This window comes from Apis cerana, linkage group LG1, assembly GCF_029169275.1.
Source record: "Apis cerana isolate GH-2021 linkage group LG1, AcerK_1.0, whole genome shotgun sequence".
NCBI lineage: Eukaryota > Metazoa > Arthropoda > Insecta > Hymenoptera > Apidae > Apis > Apis cerana.
The window spans coordinates 20,014,817-20,037,707 of record NC_083852.1 but is presented as its reverse complement, the minus strand read 5'-3'; the positions used below and the strand labels follow the sequence as shown (position 1 = coordinate 20,037,707).

Sequence of the window (22,891 nt, the reverse complement as noted above, 5' to 3'; positions counted from 1 at the left end):
TGGCGGGCTGGTGTTTAAAGAAGGACACTCGATATAGGAGGCATTGTACCCGGTTACCGTCAGCCGTTCCAGGTGCTGGAGGGCAGTCGGCTCTCGCCACGGGACGGGCATATACGCTTGCATTTCCTTCTCCGTGCCAACGAGGGGAGAGAAAAGAAAAAAAAAAGATCATCGCGCTTGGTTCGTTGAGCGCCGCGTGTTTCTCAAAGACAAGAACGCGAGAAAAAACATAAGAGAAGCGACGCGCGACTTCTGGCGTGCTTCTCTAGTCAGCCAACGCAACGGACCGATCGTAGCTAACGTGCTCGTCGTCGTCGTCGTCGTCGTCGTCATCGTCGTGGTCGTGGTCGTTGCGAACGCCGTCGTGTGTCTGCACCGGGACGCACCAGCCGGCGAAACGCGTGCGAGTGGGAGAGAATCGTAAGTGGGAGAGAGAGAGTGTGTGTGTGCGCACGAGAGAGAGAGAAAGCGAGTCCGAGTATAAGGCAAAAGGGGGGAAAGAGTGGAAGAGTGAAAGAGAGCGAGAGAGAGAAAGAGAGAAAGAAAGAAAGAAAAAGAAAGGAAAAGAAGGAGGGAAGAAACGTCGACAGGGACGGCTGTGGATCGTGTGCCGGTCTGCAGTGCGACATTCGACGACACACACACTCGCCGCTCCCGTCCTTTCATCGCAGCACACCGAGTTCTAATCAACTTTCGCGTATACACACGCTCTTCCGTCCAAAAAATCTGTTTACCGGATCTTCGCGTTCTCCTTCGCGCTTTCGAACGTTTTCTCTTCGTTTCCGCGACTTCTTCGACCTCGACGCCTCCGAGCCGCCACTCGATCGACGCCGTACGTTCGTCGATACGGTTGCCGATCGTTTACGCTCGCGCGGCTAGTCTCTCTTTTCTAGTTCCGTGGAAAGAGGATTGAGGGGAACGTTCGTAAGGGCCGGTTTCTAGCGACGCGACTTCGACTCTGATCGAAACAATAAGCAGCAGACGTGTCGTCACTTTTCTTCGCAAACCCTACGCGAATTCAGTTGGTGAACAAGTGAAACGACGCGTTCGAAACGTCAACAAAGGAATCCCACGGTTTTGTGAATCGGTTTGCGAAAGAAAGGAAAGAAAGAGAAGCCGACCAACGTTTTTTGCTCGCGGCCGGTAGAGAGAGTATCCGGCTGATTATAAACACAAAGAATTTCCACGCACAAACGAATAGGCAGACACGCTCGTTCCATTTTTTAACGCTGTTTTTATCGTCGATCGTTAAAAGAAACGAGCTGTATACAAAGGAAAATACAGTTGGATTGGACGAGTGCAGCGTGAAGACGTCGGCAGAGAGGATGTGCAGGAGGTCGGCCTGGTGAAGCAGCCTGGTCGATGTCTTCCAGGCGACGGTCGCGTCACGGACGGGATGCGAGACGAGCCACGTGAATGTTGTACGCCGTTGAACCTTCCTATCCGCCTGCCGAATTATTCTGGACCGGCATGGAGCCCGTGAAAGCCAAGTACGTATTTTAACACAAACGCTCGAGGGAATTTCTGGGAGTTCGAGAAATTTGTTCGCCGTGCCTCCTGTCTCTACGTCATTCCGCTTTTGATCTACTTTGTTCTCGCTCGATATATTAAATTGTATCTGCGCTTCAATGTCGACGTTCAAATTCCCGGACAAACTTGCTCGAAGATCGTTGTTTTCGATTTTGCACATACAGTCGCTACAGGGATTTGAAGTGAAGAGTAGTATTGTAGAAAGCCGCGTTTTCACTGACATGGATACGAACTCTGCGGAGTTTTGTTTTGTTTACTACCTGCTGACTTTTCCTAAGTGAACGAATTCCAATCCTCTGTTATGCTTCGTGATTTGAAAGTTATATGTATTTGCATACCTTTGTGTCATGATTTATATATATTTATAAATGATCTCTTTCTAACGATGATTAATTCCTACGTATCAACGAAATTCAAGAAATGGCGCCAAATCTTTTTCTTCCTTGTGGTCTTTATCTTTCACGAATTTCGTTTCGTTTCATGTTAGAAGTGTCACTCTGAATGATTTTCTAATTTGTTTTTGTAAATACAATTTGTTTTGAAATACGTTGAAATAAGGATTAGTTTATAGATAAACGAAGAAACTTATAAGAAATTTGTTTTTTTTCTTCGATGATAAAATTCGTAAATATCTCGCGACACGTGTCTTGTCTTCGTGCACGATACCTATCGATTTATTGAAATTGTGGAATTCGGCCAGAATTCTATTTTACCGTTTGCCGCGAGATGTGATATGAAAGAGTCAATCAGGAACGAATTGTGCAAATAAAAGAAGAAAATAATGATCGTTATTTGATGTCCTGATGAATTGTTTCGATATTGGATAAAGCCTGTTTCACGTCTGAGCGAAATGTTTTTTTTTTAAATCGAAAAATAAATTTTTTGTAGATTTTCTTTAAGAGATTTTTGAACAGAATTTTTACCATCGAATCGATTTTGCATTTGTTTATATATATATATTCGTTATCACGATGTGACACGAAACAAAGTAAAAATTCCCGATACTGGATTTATCTTTTCATTTTTTTTTATCTTTTCATCGTTTATTTACTTGAGAAGATCATGCCATGATGAAGATAAAATAGACTATGTGTGAAACAATTGTTAGTTGGAAAATATTTGCAAATATTGCAAAATTGCATAATTGAAAGGCCGTTTACAATTAACTTGAGTATGAATTGGGCATGAATTTTAATAAAATTGCAGGCGGAACTGTTATTGCGGTATTTGCATTTTGCGGTATCAGAATGTCATTTGTGATCAAATTTCACGCATGTAACAACAATTGAACGTATACATTTGTTATATACATTTGTTAGAGTGAATTGGTTTTAATAAATTTACCAATCTTTTCGTGTATACTCGGATATGTGTAGATATTTAATTAAGAAAGAAAACAATAACGTATTGCTAATAAAAATAAATTTCGATTTTTGTTAAAAAGCATCTTTCCGATGAAAAGTATCTTTCATTATTGAACTTTTATATAGCTAGAATTGTTTTATCCCAGTTCGCCACTTTCCAACCGATATTATGCTTCCAAAGAATATCTTCATTTTTTTTTTCACGACACGATTATCATGGCAAAGCAGGTTCAGTTTCATAAACATTGGATCAACTACAATCAACGACAATGGAGGTCACTAACGATATTCAAACAGACTCGGTTCCACGTACTTATATACTTTACCAATCCCAAGCTCGGGTAACAATCGTTGAAAAATAGGTATAAAGATTCCGTTGAAAAAAACATTTTCATTGCAATTTATTATTTCGTCGCTTGTCTCCCCTATTCGATATATTGTTGCACGCGTCCTTTGTCATAGTCCTAAATCCTTGAACCTTTCTAAATTGAATTTTTGCGCCTGAAAACGACCGAGCGATTGAACACAAGATCGAGAAGTACAGTAAAGACGACGAAGAACTTTTAACGGTGGAAATTGAAGCGAGGCATTTGAGTATCGCCAACAATTGGGTCGGTCAATTTAAGAGGCGTTTAATGTATAGAATTGTTCTCTTTCATCTTGGCCTTATGGAAATTAGACTGAGATGAAATACGAAGTTTCTTGATTGAGCTGACGATTTATGTCAAACTTCTCGTGGAATATCTTGTTCGTATGAATATTTTCACGTTAGATGAACACGCGAAAAATTAGTCTAGTTAAAAATTGGTTGCAAGTTCCGCTTGAAAAGTGCTTAGCTACTCGTGTTTCGTGTCTTATTTCGCAATTGTATAAATGTGAAATATCTGGCTGTTTCACATGGTATATTGCTCTTCTTATATTCAAGAGTTTCATCGTTTTATGCTGTTATTTAATGTAACGAATTTAAAAATTCATTTCCTGTTTCTCTCGAAAAATACTGCTTACCTTATGACTTTCGAAAGAAGTTCGTTCGAAAGATAGAAAACATTTGAAGCTATTTGCATTTTACTATTCCTCATTAGCTTCTTTTATTTTGCAGCACGATGTAACACTTTTTCCGTATGTAACATTCTTTCACGTAACGAGGTTTGCTTCAAGAAACCGTCGTTCCCTCGCAAATGTTTCTACTTGTTCTCGGAAAAAAAAAAAAAAGAAAAAAGAAAAAGAAAATATATAGAATACGAAAAGAGTCTGAAAAGAGTAAACGAGCTGTGTAATGTATTATATATAAAGAAATGAGATGTAAAGGGTAAAGAAAGGGTAAAGAAATAGGGAATGAAAAATATTTTAATAACCAAGCGTATTGTTGCTTTCGTTTCTTCCAACTCCCGTTTCTCGTTCCCGACTGTCCTCGTCGTAAATCAAATTGCTTCTATAAATCGACGCCTGGTGCACGTTAAGTCGACCATCTTTTCTATAGAACGTGTGTCAATTGATTACCATTTTCTTGTTATTACAACGAAATTACAATGGATCCATCGCGATACATCAAAGTCATAACGATGTTATACCGTGATATCACCTGGATCGATCGGGAACAGGGCCGGCCGTTGTATCAGGACCGAGATACTTAGAGTTGCTTCAGCTACTCAGATGCAGTTGCATTATGGTATCGTGTGAAAGTTTAGCTATTCACCGCGCGAGCGTAATGGATGACATCATAAACCGGATCGCTACGAAATCTCGATCGAAAAACTGATTTCACTTCCATGAAATATTTTCTATCCAGAATTATTCCTTTCCATCGTTCCTCGGCCATATTGGTCGTGGGACTACAGGCCGCTTAAGCAGCGCATCGATTATGGTTCGCATTATGCGGCGGAACAATTCATATTGTATTTACGACTGTGTGTGTTGACTGGATACGTCTTGCTACGATATCGGGGTTGGAGGCTTCGTTATAATAACCATTCGAAGCACGATGCATCGCGTGAAATGCCAAGCAGACGTTCATCGCTATGTATACGAAATGGATAAAGGGCGGCGTACAGGAAGTATACATGAAATGTAGATATATTCCACTTAAAGGATGAATTTTCTTTGAATTTACTTTGAAATACGGCTGAATAGAATTTTAATAAATTTAATTTCGTTCAATTTTTTCTTATTGCAATTAATATCATTATATTTTATCATCATTTTGTTACATTATATCATTTAACAAGATATATAATGGTGAACGAGTTAATTCTTCAAGAATTAATTGATTCTTTCCACGATCAATCTTTGTCTTTTCTCGCGATCGAGCTTCCTTTCAAATTGCAGCAGCATTACGAAATATGTATGCAGGTTCTCAGGTAAATTCTCTGGTAAATTTAAACGTGGTGTTAAGTCAAACTACAAAGAAATCTTGCGCATGCAACGATCGTATCACGATGCGGACTAACGTAAAAGTAAATGGAATCGTTGCAGCTGGTTCCTCTAAATACTTTAATCCAAGATCAATAGTTCGTATCGAGAAAGTTCATTAAAAGATTTATCCTCTTCTCTTTATCCTTTTTTTCTACTGAATTTCTATTTTCTGTATTTCTATATTTTCCAACTTTATGATTATTTTAATATAATGATTATTTGTTTAAATTTGAAAGACTTCATAAGAATAAAAAAAATAAAAAAGAATAAAGTAAACAGAATCGTAAATGGTAGACTTCCATGATTTATTCCCTTATCAAATGGCATTTTAAAAGGTCAACTTCTTAAAAAATCAATATCACAATTGTTCCACGCTAAATTTATATAGAATTCGAAGAAAAAATAGATACTATAAAAATAGATATTATCATTTATCAATAGTCTACATTGTTATTGAATTATCACGGATCACTCGACGAGACATTTTTTTCGTTTTATTCGCTTCCTCCGATTAAACATATCTCCTTTTAATTAGAAATAAAATTCAGCAATGTATGTGAAATCAGTTATTTTTAAATGGTCTTTAAAATTTCCTCCCGCGTGGTATAATAACGAATGTTTAATGGGAGACGGTTTTATGGTTGCAGAATGGCCCCCACCGGGATGCCCCCAGTCACCGGGGTCTTACAGCCACCCGCGGGCTCGACGCTGTCAGGGACCACGATGGCGAATTACAAGAAAAGCTGGTGGAGAAGAGTGGCCCCCTGCTTGGCGTTCCTTGCCGCGTTTTCCACTGCCATGGCCTTGCTCCTTGTCTGGAGCGAGGCTGCGGCCTTGAGGTAAAATTTTTTCGCTGTAAAATCACTCTATTAAAATCCTTATTTATCTCCTATAAATATCTCTGTTTTATTCGCCATTACACATCCAACGAATATTAAAGATCATGGATATCAAGATCCATCCTCAAAATTTACTTCTCGATTTTCTTTTATCGACGTAAAATTTTATGCTTTATAAATTCATATTCAAGATGTGGTTCAAGTTTCTTTTATATAGGGACATCCTTCAATTTCTTTACTTCTTATCTTATACGGATATGTGCAATCAAACGCGCTACATAACAATTTTACAGCACTGTAAAATGAAAGACTTGGAAAAAACTCCTAAAGCTGCGTTGTATCTATCCTCTTGTATCTATATATCTATCCTCTCTTTGTTTTTCTTTTCTCCCCATTATCCCTTCCATTAATTTAGCAGAGAACGTGCACAGTATCGCGAGGGATTAAATAATTAAACGGATCTCGTCGCTTTTTATTACCCTTTCTTCTCCTTTTACCACCCGTTCGTCTCGCAGCTTTGAAAATTATGACAATCGACGCGTTAATTTACGGCAATCAGGAGAAAAAAAAATGGAAAAATGGAGAAATTGCGAACGATATCGTCGATTTCGATTGATGATGTCGGAAGCCGTCGAAAAGCCGGGCAACTTATCCTGTCATTTCGCTATTTTTACTCGTCATTGTTTAGATTTTCGAGTTCGTTTCTGATCTTATCGAGTTAAATATTTGATCGCAATTAGCCGAGATCCGTGGTAAAGTATGGATAATCCGCTCAATTGATAAGAATTGTGTGAATTGTTATTAACGCTGATTGATGAGATGTTTGGATAAATTGAATCTTGTTTGCATTTTTTACGACATGATTTATCTTGCAGGCAATAAGAAAAAATACTGTAGGTTTTACATTGTAGGAAATATTTATCACCCAAATGATAAAATAGTCTAAATACAAAAGTATGCAAATATATTTGATACATCTCGAATAATTAATAACACTTGAGATATATCAAATAACTGTCCTCTTATCTTTCGAGATCCACGAAGATCGTTCCATTTAGCCTTAGCCACATTGAAGAAATACGATTGTTAAACGAAGTTAATTACTAGGTCACTCGACGATTATCCTTTCCCTCGGACGCTCGTGACAAAGGCTGCTCAATAAAGCTCTGTCAAAGAAAGAGCGTTTACGAGCTTCTAACGAAATCATTATTAATGTCGAAACTCGATTAATTCATTTATTGAAATGTCAATCTCAAATATGCGTAAATTATAAAGTTATGTTTTCAACGATCTCAAAAGTTCTTTCTTGAAATTCTTTCTCGAAACCGATACATCTTCCACAAATTTATTAATTATTTAACGATAAAATGTAATTTAAATTCGACTCGTAAAATCTTCTAAATTTCGGATCAAATCTTATTTAGCGATGCATCATATTAATTACCGAATATGTATGCAGACATTTGAATTTTCGAATTATCCATTTCATTTACTACGCACGATAAATAGATACAGAGAGATTCAGAGAGGTATTCGAATATCCATCAACGAGCATTCTATCTTCTGTACGGTTTAAACGAGATACAACTCGTATAACCACCATGGGTATACATGTTGGACTTAATGAAGAATTGGGCCATTCGTGTGTGCACGTAAAATCGAACGTTTCATTGCAGGAGGCAGGCGTTCGACGCCAATATGACCAGAGATTACGTGTTGAACAGCGTCTCGATGGACAATCCGGAATTGGTCGCGTATATCAGAGAGGTTCAATTGAAACCCACCACGCAACAGGATCCGTCGAACGCCACCCAAACAACGGAGGAGAGGTACGTGGCGGGTCTGACCGAGGGAAAACGCGAGGGTGTGTATGTGGAGTACATAAGCAGGGTAAGAAGAGACTTTTTCATATCTGTATTCATATCTAAATGTTAAACGAGCATCGAAAATTAATTCGTTTTTAAAGTTACGTTAACTTTTAATTTAGAGAAATAGTAAACATCCATTTGCTTGCTCGCATAATAAAGCTTATTATTAATCGACCAACGTAAAGTGAGGTAAATGAACGACAAGCTTCGATCAAATAATCTCGATGCGATCTCTTTATACTGATTAAATAATAAATAACTGGATTTAAATGGAGTAAATGGCATTACAATAGAACTTCGCTTGTTGAAATGAAATTTTAATTAGTGATCGTCGACTGGATGAAACTCGTATTACTCAAATTACACAGAAGTCGTAAGACCGAGATCTTCTTTTCACGCGACGAGATAAAAAAAAATTCCGTATATTTTACTTAAAAATATACAGGAATTATCGGATTTTATAGATAGGTGCCATCTCTAGTACGGGCTGGTTGGAACGTAACTTAAGTTGGAGAGGCGTCCTGATCCTGACAGATCCTAGAAGCTTCTTCGAGGCGCATAGAAGCACCAGAAATCCAAAGACCAGAGTTCTTCATGCTTGCCTCAGCACCGATAAGGATACCAAAGAGGTAAATATAAAATAGAGATATGTTTCTTACCTCATCGATCGCGATCTTTTTAATTATCTGTCACTGCACTTTAACGAGATCTATGTGGACCCGCTCAAATTTCAGATTACTTATCACCAGGAATCCGAAGTTCAAGTTACTAAATTGGGCGAGGGCCCGAACAGTCTTGTGTCGTCGGACGAAGGTTTGCCGACCACGAGATTGAAATGCTTCCCTTTGTACAGCGTTCTGTTGGCCTATAGTGCCACCACTTTGGATTACCTGAGTTTGGATAGTCCGGATGCGCAAGACGGCCAGGTAACTATCGATTTCACTGGAAATTATATGAAATTCTATCTCCAATATATATCCTCACGATATTTTGTCCTTTCGTTCTTTAAGAAAGTCTTTCCTTTGATCTTTATACGATGCGACATATGTCGTTAACATGCTCGAAAGATTTTCTCTTCCAAAGATAAATCTTCTATTCCAAATATTCTATTTTAAATATTTTCCTTTCACCGTGATCATGTTTGGTATAGGTCCTGGATACGATTCCTTGGGAGACGACCAGGATATCCGTGGTGTCTATCCGCTGGAGTCCTCACCATAGCGAAACAGAGACGAAAAGCCTGATCGATAAGATGACTAGCAGGCGATACAAGTTGATGTACACAACCGACACCGGGAAATTGATTTTCTTGTACAACGCGTTGCTTAAGATTTGAACTTCCTTGACTGTGCTTACTTTCGAGACACTAGACGATTCTACGTTCACAGGTGCATCCTTGACGAACAGGAGAATTCAGTTGCGACCAGGAATATTTTCTTCTCGTGATCGATCAAAGATCGTTCGTGGAACAACGTCTGTGATCTTTGTTCGACGATGATACGAAATCGGATCATCGAAGTGATCTTGATTTCATTTCATCGAAACAGAACGACACGGACCTCGTTATCGAACGTAACTTTTATTTTCCGTGGAAATATATTTCTTGCCGCACGTGCATAGGATCGTAGAATAATCTACAAGATTTCTTTCGTCCATTTAAATATATCGATATAATTAAAATAATCGATCAACGATCTATGAATTAGACTATGCTTTTTCTTCGTTTATTAACCGTTTCTTTGCTTTTCTTCACGTCCGTCAATTTAACGGACACGTGATAAAGACTGAAAAAACTAATTTTCCGAACTATCGTTACCCAAAACGCTGATAGATCATAATCGTCGACACGCGAGCCTCCTTCCGGCGTATGATTCCGACGTCGATCAATTTTTGGCGCGAAGAAGCTCTACTTTACAGCTTCTTACACATGATTCGAAATCAAGAACGAAAGTAGATAAAATTAAAAAAAAAAAAAAAGAGAGAATCAAGAGCGTATTTAGTTTCATATTTTCGTATTTTAGCGTAGGTTCGTTTTAATGTAACGTTAAGCCAGTATCGGACAAAGATGATACCGGTGCAATTTTTACGAGTAATCGTAGATTTTATTTTGTCAAAGAGAGATCGGCAAACTCGCAGCAACTGCAATAATCCCCACCAAAAATTCGATCATTACCCGCGGTTCAACGAGCGCTATCACAATGATAATCGATGAGTTATTCCGATTACCTACACCACAGGCCTTATTAGCACGTAAGTCGATACTTAGCTAAGCTATACTAGGATACGATAAACTGCTTCTCCTCTGTTCCTCCGCCGATGTGATGTTATCGCGCCACTTTACCGAATCCTTGATTTCTCATTGTTTTTACGATCGGGATAAAATACCTTCTTTATTAAAGTGGCTCGAACTTACTTGACACCAATCATATTCCAGCTTAAAATTGCCTTTCGTTATTGATTTTCGCATCGATGGTGTTTGCCATTAAGGGCGGTTGGCTAACCATTATCCTTAAACCCACAATCAAGAAATTGCATTTTCGTTTCATTTTCTTTCGTTCGATTAAGCATTGTCGATCGATCTCTCCTTCCTTCCACCAAAGGTTTCGTATGAAAATTCCTTCAACCGCCATCATGAGGAACTTATCATTTCGAAGAAATCAAGAAATCTTATTCTTCGAATCAAAGGTAATTACGTATAATAAGTTCCGTCAGACTACTTAAACCACCCCATCGAACAAAAGTTCTCCCAATATCGATTCCGGAGGAGCAGAGGAAATCCGGTTTCACGAGCGCGTCCAGCGTGACGCTTCAAGCAACGATCCATGATTGTAGGGAACGGACGATACTTAATTACCCTTACTTTTCTTACGATAAACTCGATAGAGTTTATCGGTCTGAACCACCATCGAGTGTTGAGCAAGCGCGAATTTATTTTCAGCCGAATGATTCGACCGATAATTACTGTTCGAGGAAAAATTATCGTTCCTATTTCGATATCGGCTCGTTATCCGTAATATTCAATCGGTATTCGGGCAGATACGACATTAAGAGCGATGTAACTATCGCAGACAATTTACGATACATCCTACGACCCGTTACTATCGGTCTCGGCGAAAATTACGCGCTGTGCTTGCGCTTATTAACCGTATACACACATTCATACACGCACGCACGCATTCACTCACTCACTTACTCACTCGTACAAGTTTCACTGATTTTGTACTTACGTTAATATAAGTTTATCGACCATCGTCTCTCCGATCGTTTCATTTAATCGACGAAACGCGTGTTTCTTTTTACTCATTTTCTTTTTTTTTTCCCCTAAAAAGCACCTCGAGAACAATACGTTTCTATCATTGTAATTCTGAGAGAAACGAACGAATTCTTTTGGAAAACGATTATTTTGAAAATTCGCCGTTCTTTTTTTTTTATACTTAAATGAAAAAAATTGAAAAGTGTACTTTTGTTTTTTAAATAGAAGCGGTAATTTTGAGAAATTGTGGTTTCTTGTTAATATCTTCGTTCCCCTTTTCCTGATCCAAATAGAAAATTTAAACTCGTGCATCACTCTCTTTTGCAGATAAAGTGACAAAGTGAATTGTATTTCTTTTCACGTAGAATATCAATTTCGTTAATTCAATGGAAAAGTTTCTCTTTCTGAATAGAATAGAAATAAGGTTAATAGAACCAGTCGAACCGCAATTTTTTCACCGGTTATTTCCTTTTTTTTTTCCTTGCTTTCCTTGAACTTTATCGTGTTCAAGTTTCTTGCGACGATAAATATCAAAGAAAATATGGTAATTTGTAGGTAAACCTTGTTATTTTTAATTCGGCTGCTACGCGATCTTTCGCATCGCGTTTTCATCCATGAATCGTATCGACGATTCCTTTGAGCGTTCTGCATCAAGAAAAAAATACACGATGAATGCTCCTATGAATACTTTTAAATTTTTTATAGCCAATAGATAAAAATTCGCCTTAGAACATAAAAAAATGGAGAATGTATTTGGATAACGATAAATATGAGTTGTTCTTTTTTAACAACTGGAATTGTTCGGAAATCACGAATCAAAAAATTGCGATCCATTTAATAAAGGAAGAAGAAAGAAAGAAGAAAAATTTTGAAAAAGAATGGAAACGATATACAAGAAAGAAGGAATGTTTAATAAAGATTCTTGTGCTTGATCAACAATTTATAATCCTCAAGAGGAAAATGAATACAATCTCTCAAAACTACGTACATCACGCGAACGAGATTTTGGTATACTTGTCGGAATATTCTCCCTCGCGTCATGTTTGCACAGGAAATGGCGAGATAACTCGTTCCGAGAAATTCTCTTGGAAATGTGGAAATCTCTACGATTGGTCATCCTGATGAAATCCTTATAAGAAGGGAACAAAATGTTCGGTATCCTCGTTTCATTAAAATCTCCTTTCTATTTATTATTTGTCATTTGTATTTGCCATTTTATTACTATTCATTTACTACTTTCGTGAATTACTCATTCATTTTTAGACGAATTTCCTCACGAAGAATAGCAGCAACAAGGCAGAGATAAATTACAGTTCGTGTAGTTTATGAATTATGGAAAGCTTTGCGATTGGTTATCTTGATGAAATCCTTGTCACAGGAAGAATAAAATATTTATCTTATATACTTCATTAAGATTTTCTTGCCAGTTTTATTATTTATCTAGTCCGTCGAGCTTCACCTATTTTTAGACGAGTTGTCTCACGAGTAGTCGTGACAAAACGAAAGTAAATTACTATTTGTTCAACTTATGAAATCTCTACGTTTATTGGTCCCATGAAATCTTTATCAGAGAATAAAATATTCAATCCGTTCGTTTCATTAAAATTTTCTTGCTACATTATTTTTTATTATTTATATCCAGAGCGTGGATTTCCATTCCAATTTTTAAAAATTTTCTTCACCAATAATCGCGACAGAACAAAATTTTATCATGTTTCTTGTCCACTAATTTCTTTTCAGAACCATGTAATTCGAAATCTCTTTCCAGGGGACGTTCGATCTCGTCAATCGTATTCTCCTTCCCTCGTCTAACTTTTAATTAATTAACTTTTTTTCCTGGACCACACGCTGCTCCCTTCATTGTTCTCTTTCTCTCCTCCCTTCTATTTTGATTTCTCGTTACCTTCTTACGACACGCGATCGATTAACGAGAATTAGGTCGATCCACGAAATAACACAGTCTTTCCTAGAAACGTGCAACAAGGCAATAAAAACCGGTCAACCGTTCGATAACAATAAATCTGGAGGCGATGAATTTCTGGCAAACTGTTACGATCCGTCGATTTCGATTATTCCATCGTTTTTTTTTCTCGATGAAATCGAAAATAATAACGATGTGAGGAGGAGAATATTGAAAGATTAACGACAGGATGAATGGATCGCTTTTGGAGAAAAATTCGAAAGGTAACGAGAAAAATTATTGTGTATTATTTATTGGAAATACGCGTAGATATATAATAAATTGATTGAATGTTTTCTATCTAATTGTTAATTTAATCGATTTGGAATTACCTTTTCTTACAAAGAAAATTATTACTTGTTTAAATATTTTATTTATTCTCCTCTCAGATTTTTACGGCTTTTTTGATTGAATGATAGTATATATCGTAGTATATTTTATGAGACGTAATAAGGGAAATAATATTACTTAGTTCACCTAGAAATCAATTTTTTAAATTTTTTTTTATAATACTCGGCATAAAATCCGGTCGAGGCTACTATTAACAATATCGATCTTAGTATTACTCGTTTCATTTCAAAAATTTTAATCATCACCTAGAAGTTTATATATAGATGAGACAGCAATCTTTAATTTTCGAATGTATATAGTACACGTGTATAGCACCGTGCATAAATAGCTTGTATATATTTACATATACGATCGAGCATTCCGTATTTTCATATTAAAACTTTGTAGCTCTATATCATTCTCTTCTTTTTTTTCATTCTGGCATAAAAATATTAAAATTTTTATATCTCCGTAATATTAATTTTTTTTCATGACGTTTCTCTTCTTTCTTCCTATTGTTTCGTAGTGTTCTCTCCGTTTTTATTGTTGGAACTTCTAATTTTCTTCTTAGGGTGTTTTTTTATATCTGAGATTCTTCATCATCCTTGATATATTGGGATCTCTTGTAGCCAAAATCTTTCGTAATAAGGATTATATTTCTCCGAATGTGGCAATTTTTCTAAGTCCTAATTCCATAACTTTCGTTGAAGGTAATACAAAGTTATTCTGATATATTTTTCTTTCCCAACCAGGATGGATATTGTCCATAGATATAATTAAATCGTAGCGAGGGATCTAAAAAGATAAAAGAAAAGTCAGAAAGTGAAGAAAGATTACTATGATGAGATAATTGTCAGAAATAAGTGATACTTTTTTTTGTGGTTTGCTATTGAATAAATATTTTTCATTGATCTATAAATCAATCACTCTAAGATGGTGTATTATTTTTCATCGATTCAGGACAGGACGATTTACAGGAAATAATCTGAACCAAAAAAAAGAATCTTATGAAATAATTATAGCGATTAGACAGATATGATTTTAGTTTTTTTCTGTATGAATATTAGAAAATATCTATCTAATATTGAATGATTATTATATTATGGTTATTCTAGATACTTTGAAAATTTACGGATAGATTACAATTCTCATAAAAATTTCAGTAACACTTATCCTTTGTAGCAAGTTACTTCCTGAAATAACATCTAGTAAATTTCGTGCTACATTCGTTAATATTTGATAAGATACATCAAAAGCTATAACAGTAAAATCCTTAAGGACTTTAAATTCTGACCTACATGCAAAATATTATTTGAACACGTTTTACTTTATTATATTCTCTCTATACTTTATGACTTTATTATCTATCTTTCTTTTTTATATATCGTGTTTATATTTATATACATCTTATCTTATCACGCTTGTATCCGCATTTTGCCTGTCGTTACAACATATCCATATGAAAAGTTTTATCCCATTAAGAAATATTATAAATAATAGATAATAATTACCTTGGATCGAATTTGATCGTCTGAAGTTCTTGGATAAATAAAAATGTTAATTGATCCAAAATGTCTTTTTATCGATCGATGTCGATAGTGAATATTTTAATTTATATCTCTGTTATCTATCGAAGAAACTACTGTACACTTATAAGTAAAATCACGGTAAATGTTTAATCTCGGAAGGAAAATCTGATAAAATTTCGAACGTTTATTCATCTTAAGCCTAAAGCTTCTTTTCATTTCTTCAGCCGTATAATCGTTTAGATAAAAATTACAAACGGTAGATGTGAATGTTTGTTATCACTTTGGGATCAAACAGTGATTTATTGATAATACTATTTTCCCGTTCTTTTAATTCCGAACGAAGATAAAGATAAAGTTTCGTTGTCAACCGATTGATTTATCGTGTTATATAGCCACGAGTCGACGTCCACCGGTTACAGTAAACATTCGTTCCTCGTTAATTAGAATTTTTTACAATTTTAATAAAATGGATGATCACTATTGAATCAGTGCATTTTAATTCATTATATAATTTCATTATATTATAAAATTTACTTTTTCGATCTCTTTCGATTATTTTATCTCTCTTTCGAAAGAATGATTGAAGAAGACAAAATAACTGTTGGATAATTAGATGATAGTAGAATCATGCCTGATTCGATGTGGATTCGTGATTTATGACCCTGAGACATGACCTTGAGAATCCGATAACGGTAATTCGAAGTTCGAGGTAAGCACTTTCTATGCGATGAAATCAAATCGAGCTGTTTGATAAATCGATTCATTTAACTGCTTTTGTTTGCACGTTTTTGCATTCCATTATTTTATATTATAACTTCATTAGAATATTCCCGTTTACACGTATTTTTATTAATCTTGTTGCTAATGAAAAACGTTCACTAATGAAAGTAATTTTCTTTCGTAATAATTAATAATCATTGCTGGAGAATTTAAAAAATTTTATATCTCTCTTTAACGTAGGTGGTTGTGGTTCTCTGAAATTAGCCATGATTCGAATTACATCTTCCTATTAATCTTCGCCGATAACCGGAAGTGGGTTCTATCCACGCCAACAGGCTTTGTTCGAATAATTAAATTCCTGTGGTAACTCGATGAACCTAGATCGACGTTGATAATATATCGTTGTTGGCCCACGTGCCACCGATTCGATTTATAATTGCTGAATAACGAGGGTTTGTACGATTATCATCCATCAGAATTATCGTCCCTTGTAATAATGTTCTATGCCAACATGATGTTTGCCTCGGCTAATTGTTATATCGCCCCTTTCCATTATGATATCCTATCGTATCGAGAGGAGTTCAATTCAGATTTGCGACAAAAATTAAATTTGTCGTTTATATATAGTAATCTTAAAAATTACAAATATATGATATAATTATGGTAATAGGTTTTAATTTGGGATTTTTTTTCAGCTTGATGTTAAATGAAAATTTTTACTATTATATTTAAAACATATTATATGAAAATTAAGAAAATATAGTTTTGGGAAAATTGAAATTTTGGAGCAAATTAAAATATAAAATATAAAATAGAATTGGCTTGCACTTCATAATTATATAATAATTATACGAAGTTTTAAAATATGCAGGAAGATTAATAAATATAATAATAAGATAAATAAAATTTCATAATCAATGATTTCTTACAAGAAACGTGAGGAAAGATATTCGTGTCGCGATCGAATTGTCAACGATATGAAATACGATTGAATGATAATGTTGATTTGGACGATATGCATTCTTAAAAGGATTAATTAATTGAGGAGTTGAGAGAACGCTTAAACATTGTTTATTGATAGATTTAACAGAATTGATCGAAATAACGATGATGGTAAGTATGTTCGAAATTTGAACAAATATTATATCAAACAAATTAAATTTTAGATTATCTTAAAATAATGAGGAAAAAATTTTTATCACTTATAAAAAGAAAAAAATAAAAATAATAAAATTATACTAGATATTATTATACTAGATACTAGACTGTATTTGTATAAAAGATATAATAATAAAAAAAAATCTTGCAATCTAATACCTAATAATTAGCTGTATCACACCATGAGGTTGAGGTTTCTTTGAAATAGGGATACACGAAGGACGAAAATGATAAACATGTTATTCGATGCAACTAAAACGGTGATCAACATATCGTGATATCGATATTGGTATCAAAGAGATCAAAGAACAAAAAAAAAACATATATATCATAGTGCACGATTCAGTTGATCGATATGTTTTTTGAATTATTAATTAACTTGAAATTTAATTTTAATCCCAGAAATATTACATTTACATGTATATATATATTATATAAATATTTATAACTCACACTTTTCCAATAACGATTGATATATCGAAAACACAGTTCGAGATATTTTATAAATCCCAGACGAAACATCGTGAATTATCGAGACGGTAAGTTGATGAACATTTTTCATCTCTACGATCTTCTTCCTTTTCCTTTGAAAATTTAATGTGTAAAGAGTGAACTAAATGAGAAGAAGAAATACGACAAGTTTCGAGCAATTTATTTATATCTCTATTCAATTTTAAGTGTGATTCAGATTTAAATTTCGAAGAAACAAAAGTCGTAAAAGAAAACTTCAAAAAAAATTTCATGAAAGTTAAAATTCTTTTCTGTCGAACTCGATAACTGTAACATGAACGAAACAATTCGTATATATCGATCGTTAATTTAATTATAGATATTCCAAAAGATTTAAAAAAATTTTAAACGAATAGAAATTAAAAAAATGAAATTCTATTGAAAAATTCCAACGATTGAAAAATAAGTTTTCTCTTTGAAATAATTTTTTCGATTATGCAGAATTATAAAGGAAAAATTTCCAAATCAAAACGATACCATAATTTTTAGCTTATAGCGAATGAAATAATGTTATCGTAAGTTATACAAAATACCATTATTAATAAATTTTAATAAATAATAAATAAATGATATTTTGCAAAAAAATTTTCCCCATTCTTCATCAGATTATCCGATTTGATGTAGAATTGTAAAATTATGAAATAAAATTATGAAATAAAATCATGTAATCATTGTGTAACTAACATTCAATTTGATTCCTTTAAAATCATTGCACACAACTCGTCCATCTGTTATATATCTGTTAAGTATCTGTTAATCGTTATTTCCAAACGATTTTTTTCTTTTGATTATAAGCGATAATAAATGAGACTAGTGATAATGATGGGCAGATAATAGTGAGCGCGATATATGACGGTCCTCGTCGTAATCACTTCCATTTTGTTTCATTCGATCGGGTTTGCTTTATCCGAAATATGCGGCTCACCTAAAGTGTTCGTCGGTCCGAGATTTGACAAACGGTGCTCGTGGTGAGAAAACTCGATTCGACACGGTTCGTCGTATAGAAGAAGCGAACACGCGAGAGAAAGAGGAGGAACTCGTGATCGATTACGATTTGAATCGGTCCAAGACACGATCGTGCAGACACGTTATTCGAGTGGATGCTCGCTAATTTCAAGGAAATGGAAGGCACGGGAATGATTAATGACGCGGCTGTCCGCCAGGAGAGCAGGAAGCTGTGGCAATACCTTGCTTCTATTTCCGGTATTTCCACGAAGACGCGATAACCCATTTTCGTTTCGATATCCTTCCACTATTTCTTGTCTCATCTTCGTTTTTTTCGATTTTATCTCTTGCAATTTATTAATTTTTTGAGCGAGATTTTTGAACGAGAAACAATAATTATTATTGAATTTATTTCGTTTTGTTGCAATTTCAACGTAATTAATGAACCGATTTATAATTAGTGGTCATAAATTTATTTGAGAATCTTTTGTTATTATTTATATATAATCATTTCTTAAATTTCATTATTTTTATTTTTATTTGAAAAATTGAAGATTTAAGAGACTCTCTAGTAATTCTTTAAATTTTGGTCACAATTATTTTTTATTTGCTTCAATTTAATATATCAATTTTATTTTCGTTTTTTTTCTTCTTTAAATAATAAAATCGTTAGGAAATTCGTATGAAAAATTACACAATTATGGACAAAAATTCATAAAATATTCTCATTCGAATTAAAAGTTGCGTTTTAAACATTTGTTCAAAATTAAGTAAATCGGAACAATATCGCTTTTTCTGATTGACCAATCGTTATTGCAACATTATTTATCAATTAATTAAATATATTGTACGTTGTTTTATTCCACACATATTTAAAGATTATTTTTTTCGATACGATTACGAATTTTTATCTCGAAACATGTGTTTTATTGTGACGCAATTTCGTAATTGAATTTAAGTGTAACGAGTGACTAAGAAACATTTATCACTATTAGATAATCAATTAATTATTTAATCGATTATGAAATTAATAAATTCACGCACAAATATTAAATCATTAAAAAAACGAATACTAAAATTAAAAATTGTATCATTAATATAATTATTAATTTTTAATGTTCCTTCTTTACCTAATTTATAATCGCGCTTTTCGATAATATGAAAAGTAATCGATAAAATATATCGATTTTTTCTTCAGTTATCCTAATTCAACTTTCATTTTTTAGCTTGTTTTTTGGTGGTTGGAGTCGGTTCAGCCTTGGCATGGACTTCACCGGTGCTTCCTCAGCTCTACGCAGCCGATTCATGGTTGGTAATCACTCAGGAAGAAGGTTCCTGGATCAGCTCTTTACTCGCTGTTGGAGCCATTTGTGGTGCTATTCCATCAGGATCGATGGCGGACAAAATGGGGCGGAAAAAATCTCTTCTTTTGCTGGCCGCTCCATTCCTCTTGTCGTGGGGAATTATCCTCCTTGCAACGCAAGTCAAGCTTCTCTATATCGCCAGATTCTTGGTTGGTCTTGGTGTTGGAGCAGGATGCGTCCTTGGTCCCACGTATATCTCCGAAATCGCCGAAGTCTCGACCAGGGGAACATTAGGTGCACTCTTCCAATTGTTCCTCACCGTTGGAATTTTTCTCTCTTTTATTCTCGGAAGCGTTCTTAATTATACATTGTTCGCCCTTGTATGCGTTCTCATCATTCTCCTCTTCTTGATTACCTTCTATTGGATGCCCGAATCTCCCGTCTGGTTGGTGGTGAGTACGAGAACTTTTTACGAGTTCTTCAATTAATTATCTTTTAATAATCTATCGTAAATATCTAGGGACAAAACAGAAAGCAAGATGCCATTGTGGCGTTGTCGGCGTTAAGAGGAAAAGATTACGATCCTAAACAGGAATTGAATGAATTGCAAATGGCGGCGGACGCGAGTTCCGGCCGGAAGCCCAACATCTTTGAAATAGCAAAAATTCCGGCCAATCAGAAGGCCATGATCGCATCCTTCGGAATGATGTTTTTCCAACAAGCTTCCGGAGTGAACGCCGTCATCTTTTATACCGTGATGATCTTCAAAGCATCCGGAAGCTCGATGCCGCCGGAACTGGCGTCTATCTTCGTTGCACTGGTTCAGGTTTGACTTCTTATATATATATATCTATCTATCTCGATTAATTTTTTCGCATTAATAAATACCATGCTCCAATAATTTATTACTAATTTATATAGATATTAAAATTAGCAAATTATTCAAATCTTAGGAAATCTTTCTTCATTTGCGATGAAAATATTTGTTTTCTCGAGCGAACAATCTCGTCGTTCAATTGTTTTTCTTTCAAATTGCGTTCTAGCTAATTAACGTCGCTCGTGAGAAACATTTATGGTATAAATTGTTGTGCAGTTGGTAATGTCAGGTGTCGCAGCGTTGATTGTTGATCGAGCAGGAAGGAAGCCGCTGCTCATGATTTCCACCGGTGTTATGTCAGTCAGTTTGATCGCGCTTGGATACTACTTCAAGCAGAAAGATAGCGGAAATGATGTCACTTCGCTTGGTTGGTTGCCATTGACTTCCTTGATCGTCTTTATGATCGCCTTTTCCATTGGGTAAGTTGAATCATAAGTAGCGAGTAACGAGCGAAAATGGAAACAATAGTAATATTTCTTTTACATTGATCTCTAATCAGAAGGAATTAGAATCGAATCCGAATATTTTAGTGGAAAGTTTAGTGGAAACATGGAAAATTTAATCCAAGTGCTTTCAAATGTTATTCATATATTTAGAATTCAGTTCTAGATTGTGAATTCTGTATAAATTCTCCAAATGAAAAATTTGAGAAAATGATTTGCAACTTTTCATTTTCTATCGAATTCTAACGAAATTCCTTTTTCCCTAGATTGGGTCCAGTGCCATGGATGTTAATGGGTGAACTGTTCTCCGCTGAAACGAAAGCAGTCGCCTCCAGTGTTGCGGTCATGTTGAACTGGTTTATGGTATTCGTCGTGACTAAAATGTTCCCCACGATGAACGACGAGCTAGGAACAGATATGACCTTCTGGATTTTCGCCGCGATCATGGCTGCTGCCACGGTATTCACGCACATGCTAGTCCCAGAAACCAAAGGGAAAACCTATCAGGAGATTTATAAACAACTTCAAGGCACCGTCGATATCCCCATTTAAATGAAAGCTGTCGCTTAAACGTCATCGATCATGATTTTAGCGTTAGAAGGGTATTTGAGCTTTCTCCGTGTCTTCATTTTTCTTTTTTCTTTTTTTTACAATATCATCGCGATACCACATCATTCCATTATCATTGATCTTTTTTATCGATCGCCAACGACCATGGCCTACATTCTTTTTATTATTCCATTGAAAAAAGCGTCATATCGACGAGATCGCGATATGGAGATTTATTTTACGAATTCTTGTTTTAATTATTTTACCGATCGAATGATCGCTGTTGGAACAAACGAAAGATCCTCTAGATGTATTCAAACGGAATGCATATTCTTGTAATTGAAATTATAAGTGTAATCGAATGTACTTTCGACCACATCGAAATGCTATCCGTTCGTTTCAGGATAATAATTTTTATTTCATCAAAACGCCAACATCCATGAAAACTTTCATTCTTCCGCACCATCGATACTTGATATCTCTCTTCAAAAGCATCTCTTGAAATTTTCATGATTATTGCTGCATATATGCATTTATCGCACGTCACCATATCTATCATCGATTCTCTTTTCACCCTGATCATCGATATTTAACTTTTAATCCTTTTCTCCTCGTAACCAATTTGTTCTCGTTCGTCGAAATCAATTAGAAAGATTAATTTGCATCCGAGCGAGGAAAACAGGCCACAGTTTCGTATATAATATCCGTAAAGTCCTATGGAATGCGTCCACACCCGATATTATTATCATGAGTGGAGCATTATCTCAATCATGTATCATAATGGAAAGATTCTTCGTTGCATCGCAGAACATTTCTAGTTATCATCGTTCTTTTTTTTTTTTTATTTTTATTTTTATCGATTTCTCGAGAATGTGTTGATTACAGGAATGTCTCTTACCGATAATTGCGATAACAATCGAGATTATTTGATCGAGGCGTAATTTGTCGTATTTATCTTTCTCTCGTTTCCCCCTTCTTTATTATTATATTTTTTATCACAATCACATCGATTAATTGACATTGCTTTCATAGATCTTGATAATGTCACTTTTTATCAAAAACGATTTTGATCCCTTCATTCATTGATTATTTAATATAATTATTATTATATACATGACAACAAGCGTTCGTACAAATATTTTTACATTGTGATAAAAATGGAATAAAATTTATTTGGGATAAAACTTATATATAAATACGAAATTCTATTAAAATAGAATTACCTTACCGAAAACGAATACTTATGTTTAATTATTTTATACGTTATACGTTAGATATTAAATTTATATTTGATCATCCA

The 22,891-nt window shown here is 34.9% G+C and overlaps 2 protein-coding genes and 1 long non-coding RNA gene across 3 annotated transcripts; 2 read left to right on the top strand and 1 right to left on the bottom strand.

The window, feature by feature from the left end:
• The first annotated feature begins 78 nt into the window (after positions 1 to 78).
• Positions 79 to 11,510, top strand: LOC108004285 (protein Star-like). Its single transcript, XM_017067058.3, has 6 exons — positions 79 to 1,490; positions 5,954 to 6,145; positions 7,822 to 8,035; positions 8,478 to 8,642; positions 8,748 to 8,939; positions 9,164 to 11,510. Exons 1-6 carry the CDS (start codon positions 1,417 to 1,419, stop codon positions 9,347 to 9,349), a joined length of 1,023 nt encoding a protein of 340 aa, XP_016922547.1. The 5' UTR covers positions 79 to 1,416; the 3' UTR covers positions 9,350 to 11,510.
• Positions 11,511 to 12,156: 646 nt separating this feature from the next.
• Positions 12,157 to 15,505, bottom strand: LOC133667823 (uncharacterized). The gene is made up of 2 exons (XR_009833476.1): positions 15,068 to 15,505; positions 12,157 to 14,351 (listed from the first exon to the last, which is right to left on the bottom strand). It is a non-coding gene; the product is annotated as an uncharacterized LOC133667823 (long non-coding RNA).
• A 2,794-nt stretch (positions 15,506 to 18,299) lies between these two features.
• Positions 18,300 to 22,891, top strand: LOC108004290 (facilitated trehalose transporter Tret1-like). The gene is made up of 5 exons (XM_017067067.3): positions 18,300 to 18,676; positions 19,645 to 20,174; positions 20,243 to 20,548; positions 20,816 to 21,018; positions 21,309 to 22,891. The coding sequence occupies exons 1-5, from the start codon at positions 18,574 to 18,576 to the stop codon at positions 21,592 to 21,594; spliced, it is 1,428 nt and encodes a 475-aa protein (XP_016922556.1). The 5' UTR covers positions 18,300 to 18,573; the 3' UTR covers positions 21,595 to 22,891.